General features: G+C 36.5%; 1 protein-coding gene across 9 annotated transcripts in view; it reads left to right on the top strand.

The window, feature by feature from the left end:
- Positions 1 to 16,365, top strand: part of TANC1 (tetratricopeptide repeat, ankyrin repeat and coiled-coil containing 1) — a 110,277-nt gene that overhangs the window by 83,935 nt on the left and 9,977 nt on the right. For all 9 annotated transcript variants that reach the window (XM_064514496.1, XM_064514494.1, XM_064514499.1 and 6 more), the window contains 9 exons: positions 741 to 1,348; positions 3,183 to 3,291; positions 3,498 to 3,620; positions 6,160 to 6,396; positions 7,024 to 7,209; positions 10,642 to 10,720; positions 15,221 to 15,354; positions 15,929 to 16,052; positions 16,171 to 16,346. In XM_064514496.1, coding sequence (XP_064370566.1) covers positions 741 to 1,348; positions 3,183 to 3,291; positions 3,498 to 3,620; positions 6,160 to 6,396; positions 7,024 to 7,209; positions 10,642 to 10,720; positions 15,221 to 15,354; positions 15,929 to 16,052; positions 16,171 to 16,346 — 1,776 coding nt within the window. The remainder of the gene's footprint in view (positions 1 to 740; positions 1,349 to 3,182; positions 3,292 to 3,497; positions 3,621 to 6,159; positions 6,397 to 7,023; positions 7,210 to 10,641; positions 10,721 to 15,220; positions 15,355 to 15,928; positions 16,053 to 16,170; positions 16,347 to 16,365) is intronic.

Here is a 16,365-nt window from a genome sequence, read left to right as displayed (position 1 = left end):
TACAGGGACACGCGGCACATGGGCTGGATTAGTAAGACGCTAACTTTGTCTTTCTCTGCTTCTTACTTTCCCATTTTCGCCTTGCGCAAACACCCTTCTTCCTCTTTTCTCATCGTTCAAGGACCTTCAGGGACTTTCCAGCAGTTCTGTCAAACTGCTTGCTAGCTCCTCCACAACTTCTTTCAAGTGAAATAAAGAGTTTCTTTTTGCATTTTTAAGGTGTTGAGAAGCTTGTTAAACTGTCCTGATAGACACCTCTTTTTAAGACGTTTCAGGTCTTTCAGATCTTTGTTTACCATAAAAACATGTTCAGATAAACTCAGTGAAGTATATGACTGCCATAATTGGTACTTGCCTTAAACTGAACAGACCTGTGTAGGTGTTGTTCGAACTTAAGGATGATGATCTATTTCTTAATGAAGGAAGTTACTTTCTTCCTTGCCTCTCCTTATCTCCTGCCCCCATCTTAAAAAAGAGTCCAGTTCTGGATACGGTCTTCTGCTTCCTTAAATTTGAAGCGATCATTTGTATAGCTCATCCCCTTTAATTCCCTTGCAGAGCTTGGTTAGTAAAATATTTAAGACCTTCCTATGAAAAATGATACAATGTAGCTAACAAATTTGTTTTTAATCTGTCTAGCGCTCATTACAGAAGAAAAATATAGTAAAGACAGATTGTGGAGCTTTCAGTGCTGAAATACTGTAATGTATGTATGTGCTTTTTGCTTTTTTCTCCCCCAGGAAGTAGCAAGTTCACTGCCCTTTATCAGAGTATCCCTGGACAATTTTCCAGACAACAAAGAAATTCATGGTGATTTGAATGCTTATATTCAGTACAGGATTAACAACAGTCAAGAAATTATAAACAATATATCTTTAAATGGAAAAGCTGATGCGGCCATTATTGGGAAAGTGAGTAACCACCTGATCATGAGAAGCCTGGGATCTTATCTCTATTTGAAGTTGACGCTGGATCTTTTCCAAAAAGGTCACCTAGTGATCAAAAGTGCAAGCTACAAGGTAGTTCCCGTGTCTCTATCAGAACTGTATTTACTTCAGTGCAACATGAAGTTCATGACAAATTCCGCTTTTGAGCGAGCCCTGCCAATATTAAATGTGGCACTGGCATCCCTACATCCCATGACAGATGACCAGATTTTCCAAGCTATTAACGCAGGCCAAATAAATGGTGAACAGCAATGGGAAGACTTCAGCCAAAGGATGGAGGCCCTTTCATGTTTTCTGATCAAAAGACGTGACAAAACACGTATGTTCTGCCATCCTTCCTTCAGGGAATGGCTTGTTTGGAGAGCAGACGGCGAAAACACCGACTTCTTATGTGAGCCAAGGTAAATAAAAGCTGCAGTTAATCATGCTCAAATAACTGCAGTTCTGTTTTATATAATTGGCCTGAAGAATTGGTGAGAGGAGAGGGTGATCTTAAAACACAAGTCTCATATTTTTTTTCCAAATGAAAACCTGTACATGTTTAAAGGTGGACTCAATGAGTAGTGTCAAAGGTTATAATAAATAATAGACTTTGCAGAATTTGCAAATTTGCATTTGACTTCACTACCTTCATGGGGAAATGAGTATTATGTTGTTATTAATATGGCAAAATTCTTGACAATTTTGTGCAGTGACTCCTTTTGTATTTAGTGTGTGGAAATAGGGAGAAAAACAGATCATTTTGGCTCTTTTAAAAATAAAAATATTTAAATATTTATTCCTGTAATTAAAAGATGGCATTGTTTCAGTTTGTTCCTTCTCACCTCCTTTGGGTTCAAAAGCGTGAATTAATTAGACTGGAGACAGTAAAGAAAACAAAAGTAATAAAACCTTCATTCAAGCCGTCATTGCACGTGCACGTTCTGGCAGTCTTCATCTTCCATTTTTTTAATGTAGGATTTCAGTTTGTTTTTACAAAATAATAAATAATGTTAACTTTTAAAATTATCACAAACCCAAGACTTCTCTGTGCTGTAGAGTGGGTTTAACAGAAAAGAGTTCAGGTAATGCAGTCACTTATCTGTAGAGAGAATATCGGAGTTGCAGACTTTTTGGCTCCTACCTTCTCTCAGTGTTTCTGGCTGTTCCTGGGCCCACTGCCTGCATGATGCAGAGTGCATGATGTAACAGAAGGCAGAGAATAAGAATTTTAGGCTGTTCTTTATGAAAGTTTTGTTCAGATATTTCTGGGGATGGGATGGGAAGTCTCCCCCAACCCCAGAAAAGTCTAATTAGCATACAGTTAATTGTCCAGTAGTATATACTCTAATTAACATACAGTATGTGGTAACCTTGTTTTCTCAAGGTTTTTCCACTTCCACTGTTTCCTGGAAAATTGGCAGCTGACTAATGTAGGTGTAGATTACTACATATACAATTTAGCTTAAATTTTGAAAGGATTCAGTTTTTTGAATTTTGCAAAAAGACTGTGTTTTATCTGAGGAAGCTGCAGTTCTGAGTGCGACACGAAACAAGCACAGAAGGAGGAGTGTTGCACAAGTCAGTGTCTAAAGCTGCGTCGCATCTGACTGGGGCCTCCTGTGAGGTGACAGCAGAAATACTAGGAGTGTGTTTGAAACCTGAAATGTGCCTTTTTTTCTCTTTGCATTATTTCATTCTGGAAAGAATTTTGTTTAGATGTAATGGTTAAAAAAACAGAAAAGGTAACAACATAAGCAGCTCTTATTTCTTCACTAATAAACTGATGACAACAACAGCAAACATTTCCAGATATCATTTGGAAAGTTTGCAGAAGTCATGATCTAGCTGCTTTAGATATCATTTGATTTTGTGTATGCCATCCGCAAACCAGTGATCTTATTTGCTTCAGTGAAATTTTATGATTCAAGTAGAGACCTGAACACTTTCTTAGCAAGCAGCTGTTTAAGTTTCTTAGGTCCCTATTCAATTCTTTTTAATAAGTGAACTCACTGTATTTAAAGAACATAGTTACTGTCTCTGCTAGTGACTTCACTGGTGAAGGTTTAGATAGCATTAGAAAATTTGCCTTTCATGATATTTGAACATCTTACTATGTATGTCCAGGTATAGGTATACTTCAGTAGTCCAACAGAGAAATTTGAGTTAATGTGACAAACATACAAGCATGTCAGGATATTTACTGGAAGTGTAATTATACATGCAGTTCTCTCTCAATCCTGTTCTTTTTACTAGGAATGGACATGCTCTACTGGCTTTCATGTTTTCTCGACAGGAGGCAAAGTTAAACCGCCAACAAACTATGGAGCTCGGTCATCATATACTTAAAGCTCACATTTTTAAGGTAAAGCTGGCAGCTTAATAGGAGTTTTATGATCTCTGTGAAGGTGTGTTAGAGATCCTCATCAGAGTTGCTTTAATAATTTAATATTGAAATTGTTACCAGTGCTAACAAACCAAATTAGAACTTCTCTTGATGCTGATGAGGTATAGATGTAAATATTATTTGTAATCTTACAGAGAGATTTCCTGTTATATCATTTCTGTTAGGGTTTCAGTAAAAGGACTGGAATTTCTTCCAGTCATCTTCAAGCCTTGTGGATTGGGTATAGTACTGATGGACTGTCTGCAGCCCTCGCTTCTCTGAGAAACATCTATACACCCAATGTGAAGGTAAGAAAATAAGCATTCATGTGCGATCAGTGCTCCATCTGCCACTGTTGCTACAAACCCGTTACTGAACCTTGAAATTACTTTAACAAAAATCTGTTCAACTATTAAATTCAATGCAAATGTAATTTAAAATAACATTACAGTAAGTCATCCAGAGATGTTCTGCAAATATTATTTAATTGTTACAGTAGAGGAGGAGTACTGGATTGTTGTCTACAGATTTACAGTACTCTAAGAGAATCAGTAGATTTCCTGCCTCCACATTTCTGAATAGACATTTGGAATATGGATGATATTACTCAACAGGTGTCAAACACTTTTTTGTAGATTACATTTCAGATCACTTTTTTTGACAGTATGTTGTAAACAAATCAGTTGTTCTGCAGCTGAATTAATTCTCTTGGTATTGCTGCCTCCTTGGGCTTTTTACATTGTATTGGATCACTTCACTTTTTTGGTAATCAGAGACAGGCAATTTTTTCCTCCATTGCTATTTGATCTCTTTTGTTGGGCTATTTCCAAAATGTAATTGTGAAGATTATTAGATACTCAGATGAACTTAAGTAAGCACACTTCAAACCAGTAATACCTAACCCAAAGAGCACCCTGAGAAAAGTCTGGGGAAGGCTTTGTGGTTCACTTCACATAGCAAATGCTGTGTCATCTGTGCTTGTCCGAGTCTTGGAGGCTTAGGTAGATAAGCATGTTTTTTAGAAGTTGTACCTCACTCAAGGGTAAACTGGAAGGTTTAAATATAATCAGTTTGCATAAAGAAATAGATAACTGAGCATTCCCAGGTTCTCCTTTCTGTTTTCGACTTTAGACTTCTTAAGGGTTAAGAGAGGCACAGGGTTTAAAAAATGGGCATGATTGTTGAAAGTGCCTTTTTTCATGTAAGATCAGTTGAGAGCTGTTAAGTTAGTTCTAAGTATTAAATAATGCAGAATCAGCATAAGAATATGTTGAAAACAGCCTCTTCAATACATGTGGAGAGCCTACTGAATGTATATATGCTTGGTATTGAGAGTAATCATACGTAATAGAAGTAGAAAAATTTCTCCATAGAAAGATAAACCTTCTGATAAATGAAGTTTTTATGGTGCGGATAATTTTGTTTTTGTTTGATCCTTGTGATAACCTGCATTTATTTTCATTCCGAAACACTCACTGCAGGATCACTTTAAATGCTGTGTTAGTAAAAGTTGCAAAAAATCTGCTTTCCTAAGAAATCACGTAAATTATTTGTGGAATCATAGTGTCCTAACATTAATTGGCTTTTATATATCTAGAGCCTCTTAGAGTGGAACTTGCATGTATCACAGTAATTTAGATGATACATGTAATTAAAAGGCTTCTTCTTGTTTATAATTGGAAATAGAGTTAGTTTAGTTTTTGAGGCCTGAGTACAAAAGTTAGTTTATTCATCAGTAGATGCTAATTTTGGCAAAAATCAAGTGATGGAGCAGATACATAGGTGACAAGATTTAGTTGCAGAATAAAGCAAGGAACACTGAAACTACAAAGCCTTTAAATAAACACTGGGTGAAATTTATGTATTAAAAAAATAAATTCCTTTGCTGATAAGTCTAAGTATTTTTCCTTTAATGATAACCTCTTTACAGGAGTTTTAAATAGGTAAGGGCATAAAACCCAGTATTTAAAAAAGCAAAAAAAGGCATCTGTAACTGACCTTCTGTATAGAAAAAAGAAATCCTCATGTACTTTTTTAAAACTCTGCTGTTTTGGACTGTGATTGCTAAAGTCCAGTTGCATTTTCCTTAATAGCTGAGATGAGAAGGAGGGTTTCACCCTCATTTTGGTGTACCCACACTGTGTTGCACAGATGAGTGTGTTAACAAATTCCAGGAGGTCAAAGGTACCACCTGGTTTGCTGAGCAGAGTTCAACCGTATCTTCTTGTATGCAGAAATACCAAGGGAATGGTAAAAGGGGGAAAACTGTGAGATTAAAAAGATTAAAAAATAAAAATGCCAGGATCCCTGGATTAGGGTAGGGAAATGGTAGCTGGAAGTTGCAATTTTAGCCAACTGCTAAGCCTTTCGACTGGAAGCTTGCTTACACACTTGCACGCAGGCAGAGCAATATTTTTTGGGGGGGAGGGGGTTGGGTTTTTGATTGTTTGCTTTGGGGGTGGGGGGGGGGTGGGGGGGTGCACGCATGCAGCCTGATTCTCTGTTAATGGAGTCTGTTAGATGAATCCACAGAGCAGTTGTAAATAACACAGCTGCAAAAATCAAGCCATTGTAACGGATTTTGAAACTGTGATGAGAGAGGAGTAGTGAGTTTGGGGGGAGAGGTAGACCTTATGTTAATAATACAGAGTTTAGTAGTACAATAATTTTCTAACAGATTATTTGTAAACTTTCATGTTGCTATATATGTGATAAAGTCAGTGTCTACCAATAAGGTCTGCATCAAAATTAGAGAGTAACACAGAAGGACCTGAATCAAGATGTCAAAGTTGGTTCATAAATTAAGACAAATATGGAAAAAACTGTTTTGTTTAAATTAAATTTTAGGTGAGTCGTCTGCTGATCTTGGCAGGAGCAAATGTGAATTACAGGACAGAAGTACTAAATAATGCTCCAGTTCTGTGTGTTCAGTCACACCTTGGACATGAAGAAGTGGTCTCTCTTTTACTAGAATTTGGAGCTGCTATTGATGGAACTTCAGAAAACGGAATGACCCCACTTAGTTACGCAGCAGCTGCAGGTCACATGAATATAGTTTCACTGCTGTGCAAAAAGGGTGCAAAGGTAAGTTGAGGCACAAAGATTGCAATGCTTGCAGCCAAAAAATAATGTGAATGCCTAAGAAAATGGTTATTGATTACATAATTATATACTTACATAATTAGCACACAGACTTTGGGGGATTAAAAAAAAGTTTAGAACATATATGCAGACTTCCATGATAAGTTGTCTTTCTGATCATGTGCTTAATTTTATATGCATAAGTAATTCCTGTAAAGTTGATGGGACTGTTCACCTACTAGATGTTGAAATCTTTGTACTAGTATTGCCTAGAAATCCAAGTATGAAATACCAACATTTATCATCAAAATGTAGTCAGAGATACTGCAGGTGTTGTCATGGCAGTTGGCAAGAGGAGTAAAAGAGAGCATTCAGAAAGGCTGACTTTGCCTAGTTGCTGCATTCAGAAGGGGTTTCACAGCAGTGTTTGTAATTGCTTTCCAGGAGAATTTGCACCATCATATTCCCAGGGGTTGAGTGAGACTGACCAGCCTGTAATTCCCTAGATCTTTCTTCTTGCACTTCTTGAAGATAGCAGCGTCATTTGCTTTCTTCCAGTCCTCTCCCAGTCACCATGACATTTCACTAGACTGGTTTTTTAACTTTAAACGTTTTTCTTTTCCAATGCAGGCTGACTACCTAGACAAGAAAGGCCAATGCGCTTTGGTCCATAGCGCGTTGAGAGGGCATCGTGATATCCTTGAATACTTGCTCAATATTGTTTGGATAACTCCTTCCCAAGAACAAAATTCGCTGAGAAAACACCAGGTGCTGCAGCAAGCACTGACAGCAGCTTCCAGCATGGGACACTGTCAGGTAGGTTGGTAGATGGGGATATTTCCAAATCTGTTTATAACAGGATTTGTAGTTATTTATAAAAGAGGTGTGAAAAGCAAAACTACTGAAGCTTTGGATGTTTTTAATAGGATGCATTCTTACCAGCTGATTTAAATACTATAGTCAATAAAATGACTTGCATCCAGATTTTGTCTGTATGTAATTTTCTATCTACTTTCTCCTCGGTGTTCTTGAAGTTGTACTAAATCTGTAACGGTGATGACAATATTCTGTGTGAATGATCCAACCTAGTATTTTATCCAGGAACTTATGGCACCTTAGCTAGAATTTTTTTTGTCATTGAATTAGCAAATAAAAAAGTGCACTGAAAGAATGGGATTGTTTCACTATGCAACTTCACATATAAAGAGTATAACACATTATATGTTGCTCATATGTGCTTAACTGTTTACCCTGCTGCACATACCAGGTTACAGACTTCAGCTTTCCAAATTTTTCCTCAGCTCAAGAACTGAGCACAAAGTTGGATGTATAAATCCACAATCTTGGAGCCCGTGGAGACCACAGGACTGCTCTGGGGGCATGGCTTACTTTGTGTTTTGACAATGTGGTATTTAATCCGGATAGCTCAGTTAATTGATAACAAAGAATTTGTATTACTACAGCTTCAACATGGACAGCAGAAATTTCACGTACCTAGGTTTATCTGCAGTAGCTGATACCTGTGTTGTTATTGCTCTTATGCTGGAGGTGTTGCAGTTTGTGTAGATGAACGCGGTTTAGATACACGAACATCTAGGCTAACCTGCACCAGGCTGCCTAGGAAGCTGACCTCATCATCAGTCTGTCTCGCCAACTTCAGAGGCTGCAAAACTGTTTCAAGACTTGATGCAGCTGCGGTTTTTTTTTTTTTTCTATTTAGGCCTACTTTAATAACTTTTCCATTAACATGGCTGCACTGATTAAGCTGAAGATAGTTTCTACATTGATTTTTAGCTCAGCACATACAAAACCTATGTGTGGACATTTTTAAATCAAGTTTAGCTTGATTTTTCTTAAGTTCCTTTATTTTGTTGCTTAATGTCATTTAGCTCGATCCAGTGGTTTATATTAGTCTGTGTAAATAGGCTTTAAAGAAAATATTTCTTGTTTGGTTTTGTACAATTAAAAAGCACAGAATAGATTATTACTATAATTTATGGGGAATTTGCCCTCAGTGGAATGATACAGCAGTAATTTATGCATTGATTTGCTGTAATCTTTGCAGAGGATGGGTGATATTCAGTGAATGAAACTGATCTTAGCTAATGGGTATTTGTACTTTTCCATCATCGTGAGGCCTTTTGCCAGCTACACTGCACACCAATAAAAACCTGCCTTAGATGCGTATATTTTTTTGTAGGCAGTGAGTACCATAAAATCAGAGCACCATGAAAGCAATGAATTTACTTCCTCTAGCAAACCTGATAAATAGCATTATCTTCATCTGGTAGGTAGAGACTTGAGAAACAAAAACTGCTGGAGCTCACTTGGTAGGTCACTGGAAGAGGGAGGAGAAAACTCAGCTCTCAACAAACTTTACTGCCTCGAACAGAGGACAGGTTTCTCTGTGGTTTCCTGTATCGTGGACTCCTCTTTACCTTGGTAATGAAGGAGTCTCAGGAAAAACTAGGATTTCTCTGGGGATAAAGTAGTATATGATCATAATTAAATAGTATATTTTTATTATATTCTGAATATATGTATTATACATTTATATATTTAAAATTTGTCTCTTTTCAAATAAGTGAAATCTAAGACTACTTCACAGGCATTATTTTAGTATCTGACATCTCAGAATTTCTTTGAAATATTAATATTGTTTAAGATCGGAAGTCTGTGTGGGTTTGAATGTGCGTATATAGTAAAAAATGTTTGCCATCATTACAGTATTATTTAGTAATAGAAACACTAAAAATAAACCTATAATAAATACTCAGATTCTTTAGATATATAGATAATACAGGTCTGTCTTCTGTTCTTTGGGAAAATAAGACTTTACAATGAGGAAAAAGTAATCAGTAAATACACAAAGATCGCACTAGGCTAATGGAATTTCACATGAATATATTATAAGGGATGTGTCAAAACAGGGAACATAGTCTCTTTAGTGAAAATATTTTTGTATTATTTTTTAAATCTAATTAAAAAATTTTTGTTACAAGATCATGATTCTGATCTCTTAAAGTTGTTTAAAAGATTCAAACTACTGTCTATGTGCAATTTATCAGATGATTTGATTAATTTATCATATGATCTAAGAGTATCGGACAAAGTCAATTCGAGAATTCTGAACTATGATTAACTGGGACTAAGGCAAAAATTCTTTCACTCTAGTAAAAGTTCTTGTTTGCCATCTACTGAGGAATGTGAAAGGAGCCAACTCATCAGCATCTGCAAAATAGATCACATTAATCATAAATACTTCATTCACTCAAAAATTTCTGTTTTCTCTCTTTTTTTTTAAGAAGAAAACTTTTTCTTAGCCAAAAAAAAGGCTTGTGTATTTCATTAATTTTCATTAAAACGTTATATTCTAGCATCTTAAATTTTTGGATTTTCTCTACAGTTTATACAATGCTTCTCATGCAGCCTGAGAATACATTCATACATTTCTTCTTTCCTACCTTTGCTCTTTCCTTTATCATCCAAAACTTTTGTTAGTGTGATTCCACTCCCTTACCTGCTTGCTGCAGCTTCAGTAAGTCTGTCCCCCATTAGAGAATTGTTTAAAGTAGCGTTTAGAAGAGGGTTTTAATTTAATATTCTTGTATTAGCTGGTGGTTAGAGAGCATAGCCTTTTTTTAATGAGATAAAAAAATAAAAACACAAAGCTTTCATAATTAGTCTTAAGTCTAAAAATTAGCATGTAATAAAATATGCTCAGACCATTCTGTGAAGGAGAAGTTTTGAAGAACAGTTAAGATATAAACAGCATAAAGAAGAAAACATATGAATCCCTGTTTCACAAGATGTATTCTAATATACCTTTTTCCATTTTAGGTAAAATGGAACTTTTTGTGTCTTCACTAAACTTAGCACACCTTATTGTTATTTTTGGCATTGTTGGCCTTGATTGCACTGGTATATTTAGGTCACACTGGAGCTCATTAAATCATAATAATGTAAGACACCTTGTACTCATTAACAGAAGTGTGCTGGACTTATTTTTAAACTGTTTTAATAACATTCATGTATCTTTAAGTTATATCCCAAATCATACTGATCTTGCCTTGATGGATTAAGGACAAAATGAATTCTTTGATTCATGTGCGTTAAGAGAGAAGCACTCTCGTTTGTTTTAAGTGTTTTGTCTATTGCTATGTATTGCGAGTGACAAAGTGGGGTGGGTGGGTGTCTGTGTAAAACATTAAATCTGCAAACTGGTGTTGTTGTTGTTGTTTTTTGCAGGTGGTTTGTTACCTCTTGGCAATTGAGAAGGAGAATGAAATTGACATCAACGACACTGATGCATTGTGGGGAGAGACAGGTATTTTCTTTTTATTTTGAACTTTTTATTTAATTTTCTATGATAAAACTAATAGGGACCAGATTTAATAATAAAATACATCAATACGCAGTTTGCAATATCTATTTTTTTAATTTATTAAACCTACTCATCTGACAGATTGGGGAAAAAGTCGTATAAAGTTATTAAGTGACTTTTTAATTAAATTGCAGATTTGTCCTCTGAGATGATGTAGTGCTTCAAGTTTCACTGTAGAATTTCTTGATAGTATGCATCTGAGGGTTTTTCTTAATCTCTTTTGTTTGAAGGAGGAGCTAGGCAATTGCCTCGTTTGTTCTTGTTAGGCAGTGGATGAAAAAAATACACATTTCTATGCATGGCAAGTGCCAGACTTTTTTATTTTTTAAGCAACACAGTAAACTATGCAGCCTGCAGCTGAAAGTTCCTATGTTTTATTGTAGGAGTAGCATCTTAATTTCATTTAAACATCTGAGATTTGCATGAACAGGCAGGAAAACAGTCTCTTTTTATCACTTTTTTGAGTAGCCTTTTCACATACTTGAGAAGCAAATGTTCACCTATCCTCATACACAAAACTATGCTCACTCTTCCTTACACATGGAGAAATCCAGTGAATTCCAAAAAAAGTACATCGTTGTCTTCAGGGTGCTCTGAATTCAGCCTTATTTAATATTTTCTTTTCAAAGTTTTATATCAAGATTCTTGCTTAACGTGTGGGGAATCGTTACTCAGAAATTTAGTGCTTCCTTATGAAGTCCTAACTTGTGATGGAGATGGAGGCCTTAATCCAGAGAACTACGAGCAATTCCCTGTGGCACTTTTGTGCTCTCTGAGATGCACAGTAGCAAGTTTTGGTTGAGGAAAACATGAAGAGGGAGTGAAGATAGCTACAGGATTAGCATTACCTGCAATATCACTCTTCAGTTATTGAATGTAAGAGGTTTATGTGAGAAAGATGCTAATTTACCTGCTGGTGGAATCTTCATGTTCCTGCATAACTGGGTGAGCCTATATTTATATTGTTGTACGGTCCTTTAGCCATCTGTTTTATACGTGGGATCATGCTCATATTCCTTGCTAAGATGACAGGGAATATGCACATGGCAATGCAGAGTAACATCCATGAAAGGAGGGTTTGATGGCATATGGACCTGGATAATGGTAAAACCAGAGAATTATGCAGCAGAAGGAATGAGGAGCAGTGTGTTTTGTGAGTGCCTGTTTTAAAATGGGAAAATTCATCACACATTGAAAAACATGGAATGACCTTAAAGGTCCCTTCATCATATATTTGTATTGCTTGTTATCTACTTGATGGACTCCTAGGTGGTTTCTCCTCATTGTGGAGGCTGTTTCAATAGTATTTTATATTGCAAGTTTTTTAGAGGAGAAGACAGACAGAGATCGTAGTTTGCGTTCCTGACATTTTATTACATTATAGAGCTGAAGGCTGTGTCTGTGTGGAGTACAGGTTCAAGGCAAGTCATATAGTAAGTTAAAGCAATATAAACACGTAGAAAAACCAGGTAATAGATGAAATTAGAGGATGTAGGGTGCAAAAATTTTAAAGCCTGTTCTCTAAATTTCCTTAGTTTGCCCTTTCCAAAATCCACATTACTATGTCTTAGTCAGAAAAGACCATCTTTGGGGAACCATTTTACGGGGTCTTTAACCTGCCTCATATGTTATATGCAGGTTAGCTGATTTGGAGCATGCTGTATTCTCTGCATCATGCTCTGCTTGCTTCCCTCTCCTCCCTACACCAATACCTGATCGTGACAAACATGTATCTTGAGATCATGAAAACTCTAGAGCTCTGGGTCAGTTTGGGATGGAGTGTACTGTAGAAAGAAAGCGTGAATGAAAATGCACTTCACTAAGTGGATGAATAAGGCTGGCATTATTGGCAGAGCAGAGTAATAGGGAAAGTATGGATGCAACCTAAATATTAACTAGGAAAGAGATATAAAGTAACTTAGCAGTTCGAAGTTAAGAGATTTTAAAATAAAGCCATGGAGGCTTGTAGAGGGCTTGTTAAATGCAAGGATGTTTCAATCCGATGCTGCTAAGTCAAGGTATGAACTTGGAATTCCAAAGGAGCTGTAAAGGCAGTGAAAGGAAGCCCTCTGCAAGTGGTGTAATGCACAGGTCATGAGCAGTGAAGCTAGTTTTGCGTAACACAAATTTTGTTTATAAACCATTGTTTTGGAGGCTGTACAAATGTTCATGTGTCTACCAGCATATGTTAAAAATAAAGCACCCTCTTCAAACAAGCGCTGATGCTTGCAAGATAAAATTCCAGAGTTAAAGGTCACCTATATAGCAGCTATTCTTGACCGCTGAAAGGAGTCTGTGTTTGATTAAATACTAAACTTAATGACTTTCTGTTATGCTTGTTGGATTCTACAAACTGTGGTGACCAATTAATCTTGTTTCCAACTAATTTTCCAACTAATTTTCCAGACTTTGTGTCTTATTTCAGACATGAAAACTGCCTGTCTTATTGCAGACACAAAAACATCCTTTTTTCTCCTAATTACAATTTCTCTCTGACATTGTTGGCTGCTGATCAAAAATCTGTCAAAGATTACTGTTTTTCCTTTAGCCTAATGGGCTGCTCTTGTATTTTCCGCTCTGCATCAGTTGCTTGTGTAGCTGTTCATTTAAATTCTTTTTTTTTTAGGCAGATGGGGCTGAGCTTTTGTAGAGTACGTTAGGCAGATCGGAGGTGATCCTTTCAGCAGAATAGCTGAAATTCCTGAGCATGGTTTAGTCGTGATATCTTTTACGCTGACTGTACAAATTCTTTAAGTCTTTTTTGTCTCAATAAAATACAGGGTAATTGTGTTGTTGCTGTAATGTTAATTGCATGGTGAGCTAGAAACCTAGAAGTGACAGAATGATAAATGTGAAGTTTTTCAAAAAGATAGAGATGCCTAACATAAATATCAACATTAAAGGCAAGACAAACTAACAAACAGTTATTTCCAGTTGTTCAGATGTTAAACTGTTGATATAACTATAACATAGTGATGTATCAGCCAGTCAGAGTGTATGAGTTAGATACTATTGAAAGAAATAATGGATTTACTACTTCCTGCAGAGTTTGTGTTTTCATTTACTTTCAGCATCTGTTGCAAGTTTAAAAAAAATCTACTGTATCACCATTGAAAATTCTAAAAAATGAGTGATAAGAAATTCACTAGTTTGCCCATTTCTTATTGGAGAAAAATGTATTAGCTATTCAAACTAGATTTATACAGAATTTGGAGTGGTGAATCCTTTACCGATTCTTGCAGAAGTTAACTCATGAACACAGTTTTCAGAACTGTGTTAACAGCACAGGTGAGGCTGATGAAAAAAATTCAACAAAAACCTGTTTTAATTTCAAGATCCATTTAAAGCACACAAGAAGTTGATGTGAGCCAAATGGAAGAGGAGAAAATCATAATGGGGAAAATAAAGGAAAATACTTTATTTTCAAGCTTCAAAGAATATTGCAGTGAAAAGGAAGGAGTATAATAAACCATAGGAGAAGATGAAAAGTTGTTTAAATGCATAGCCTTACAGCAACATTTTTTCTCAGAGTCATGGTACTGAGTGGGGTTACAAAGTATTAGTGCCCCATGTATGGAAATTATCTGCTTTTTTATAAACAACACATTGTGAGCATAGATGTACAATAATTTTTATCTTATGAGTCGCTAGAATAAATGTAATCTCAATGGTTTTATTATTATGCCATCTACACATATGTGCTACTGTGTTGTTTTGGACTGCTCAGTAAGTAGGATATGTAGGTGTGCATGGAAAATGTGATGTTCTGTAATGTTTTCAGCCAGTCCTGAAAAGGTGTCTTCTGCCAGTAGTATCTGTCCAAAGGATGAGCAGATAGGAACTGGAACCATTCACTGATGACCTACTGTGCTTTTCATCATGAAAAACAGGGAAAACAATTTTAACTAGTGCAGAATGAAGCTAAGTTGTCTAAGAAATGGACTTTCTGCAGAGATCTAAATATCCGCTGTTTGGTAATACATCACTGCCAGGCATTGAGGCAGTGGTACTCTCCAAAATGGGAGTTACAGTGCCTTTGTGGAGCCCCAGAACTGTTGTGATCGTTGCCTTTGGGAAGAACCTGATGGAAAGAGACAAAGCTTTCTCGTCATGAAAAAATGATTAATGAAAAAGGAGCTATAGCTAACTCAAAGATAAGCTGGTGGGTTTATCCTAAATTTCCATAAAGATTCCTTTTAACTACATCATGTGCATAGCTTGTAGGTTATCTTTGAGAATTACTTTTTATTTACCATAGAATGTCTTTGGCTTATTGCCTTAACCTGATTCTGACTTACCATTTGGACCTGAAAATAGTTACGAAAATCGTACGCAGTAGTTGAGTTGAACAAATTGGGGATTCTGTAACACTAATATAATGTTGCATGTGTTGAAGGATTTGTTAAAACAGCTGAGAGATGTTGATGAAAATGCTTTCTTTAGCCCTGACAGCTGCTGCAGGAAGAGGAAAGCTGGAAGTCTGTGAATTACTGCTTGAACATGGAGCCGTTGTGACAAGAGCCAACAGGAGGGGGATTCCTCCACTCTTCTGTGCAGTTCGGCAGGGTCACTGGCAGGTCTGACATGTCTTCACAAGTTAAATGGATTCCTGTGGGAAACAGTCCTTGAAATAAAATAAACTTTCCTCCCGTCTCTAATCCCATAATAAATTAGCGTAAACTTTCTTATACGCATTTACATAAAGTTTAAAGGGAAGTGTTCAGAAGCTCACTTCTTAAGCTATTGTCATTGACACAAAGCATTTGAGAGGACATTGGCCGCATGAGAACGTTGGTTGTAACATATCTTAAAAAATAATATATTGAATCTATAATACTTTATTTCGCAGACCAAGAACAGAGACAATTTCAGATCCATTATACTGCTTCTGTGGTAAAGGAGAGAGAACATTAGGGTCAGGGGCCCTTCTCATGCCTGCCAATTTTTATTGGTTTAAGTGCAGTGTGACAAGTGGTCTCCAGAGTGGAGTAACTAGGCCCTGAATTGCTAACAGTTCAGACGTGAGTTGAGCAGGACTTGTCAATGATTGCTTATAAATAATGCCTTAGTCCATGTTTGTAAAAGTCTATGCTATTAAAGCTAAAATCTAAATCTGCCTATTTGTTTTTAAATTGCTATTTCCTATTTCAGATTGCTAAACTTCTGTTGGAGCACGGTTCTGATGTGAACGCAAGCGACAAGCAAGGCAGGACACCGCTCATGGTGGCCTCTTGTGAAGGACATTTGAGTACTGTGGAGTTTCTGTTTTCTGAAGGTAGAAAATAAATGGTTCAAAGCTGAATAGCTGTATCATAGACTGCATCTATGTGAGTTAGGTAATTTTACATGTTAAACAGGATATCTTCATAACAGAGTTAATTTTCATTTTATAGGTGCAGCTATTTCATCTCTGGACAAAGAGGGACTGACGGCTTTGAGCTGGGCGTGTCTAAAAGGCCACAGGGAAGTGGTTCAATATTTAGTCGAGAAAGGCGCTACAATTGATCAGACGGACAAAAATGGACGAACACCCTTAGACCTGGCAGCTTTTTATGGAGATGCTGATATTGTAAGTAAAGCTAACTGTA

This window comes from Dromaius novaehollandiae, chromosome 7 (genome assembly GCF_036370855.1).
Source record: "Dromaius novaehollandiae isolate bDroNov1 chromosome 7, bDroNov1.hap1, whole genome shotgun sequence".
Lineage (NCBI taxonomy): Eukaryota > Metazoa > Chordata > Aves > Casuariiformes > Dromaiidae > Dromaius > Dromaius novaehollandiae.
Note: the sequence above shows the minus strand (reverse complement) of the source record. Positions and strands in the feature narration are given on the sequence as shown.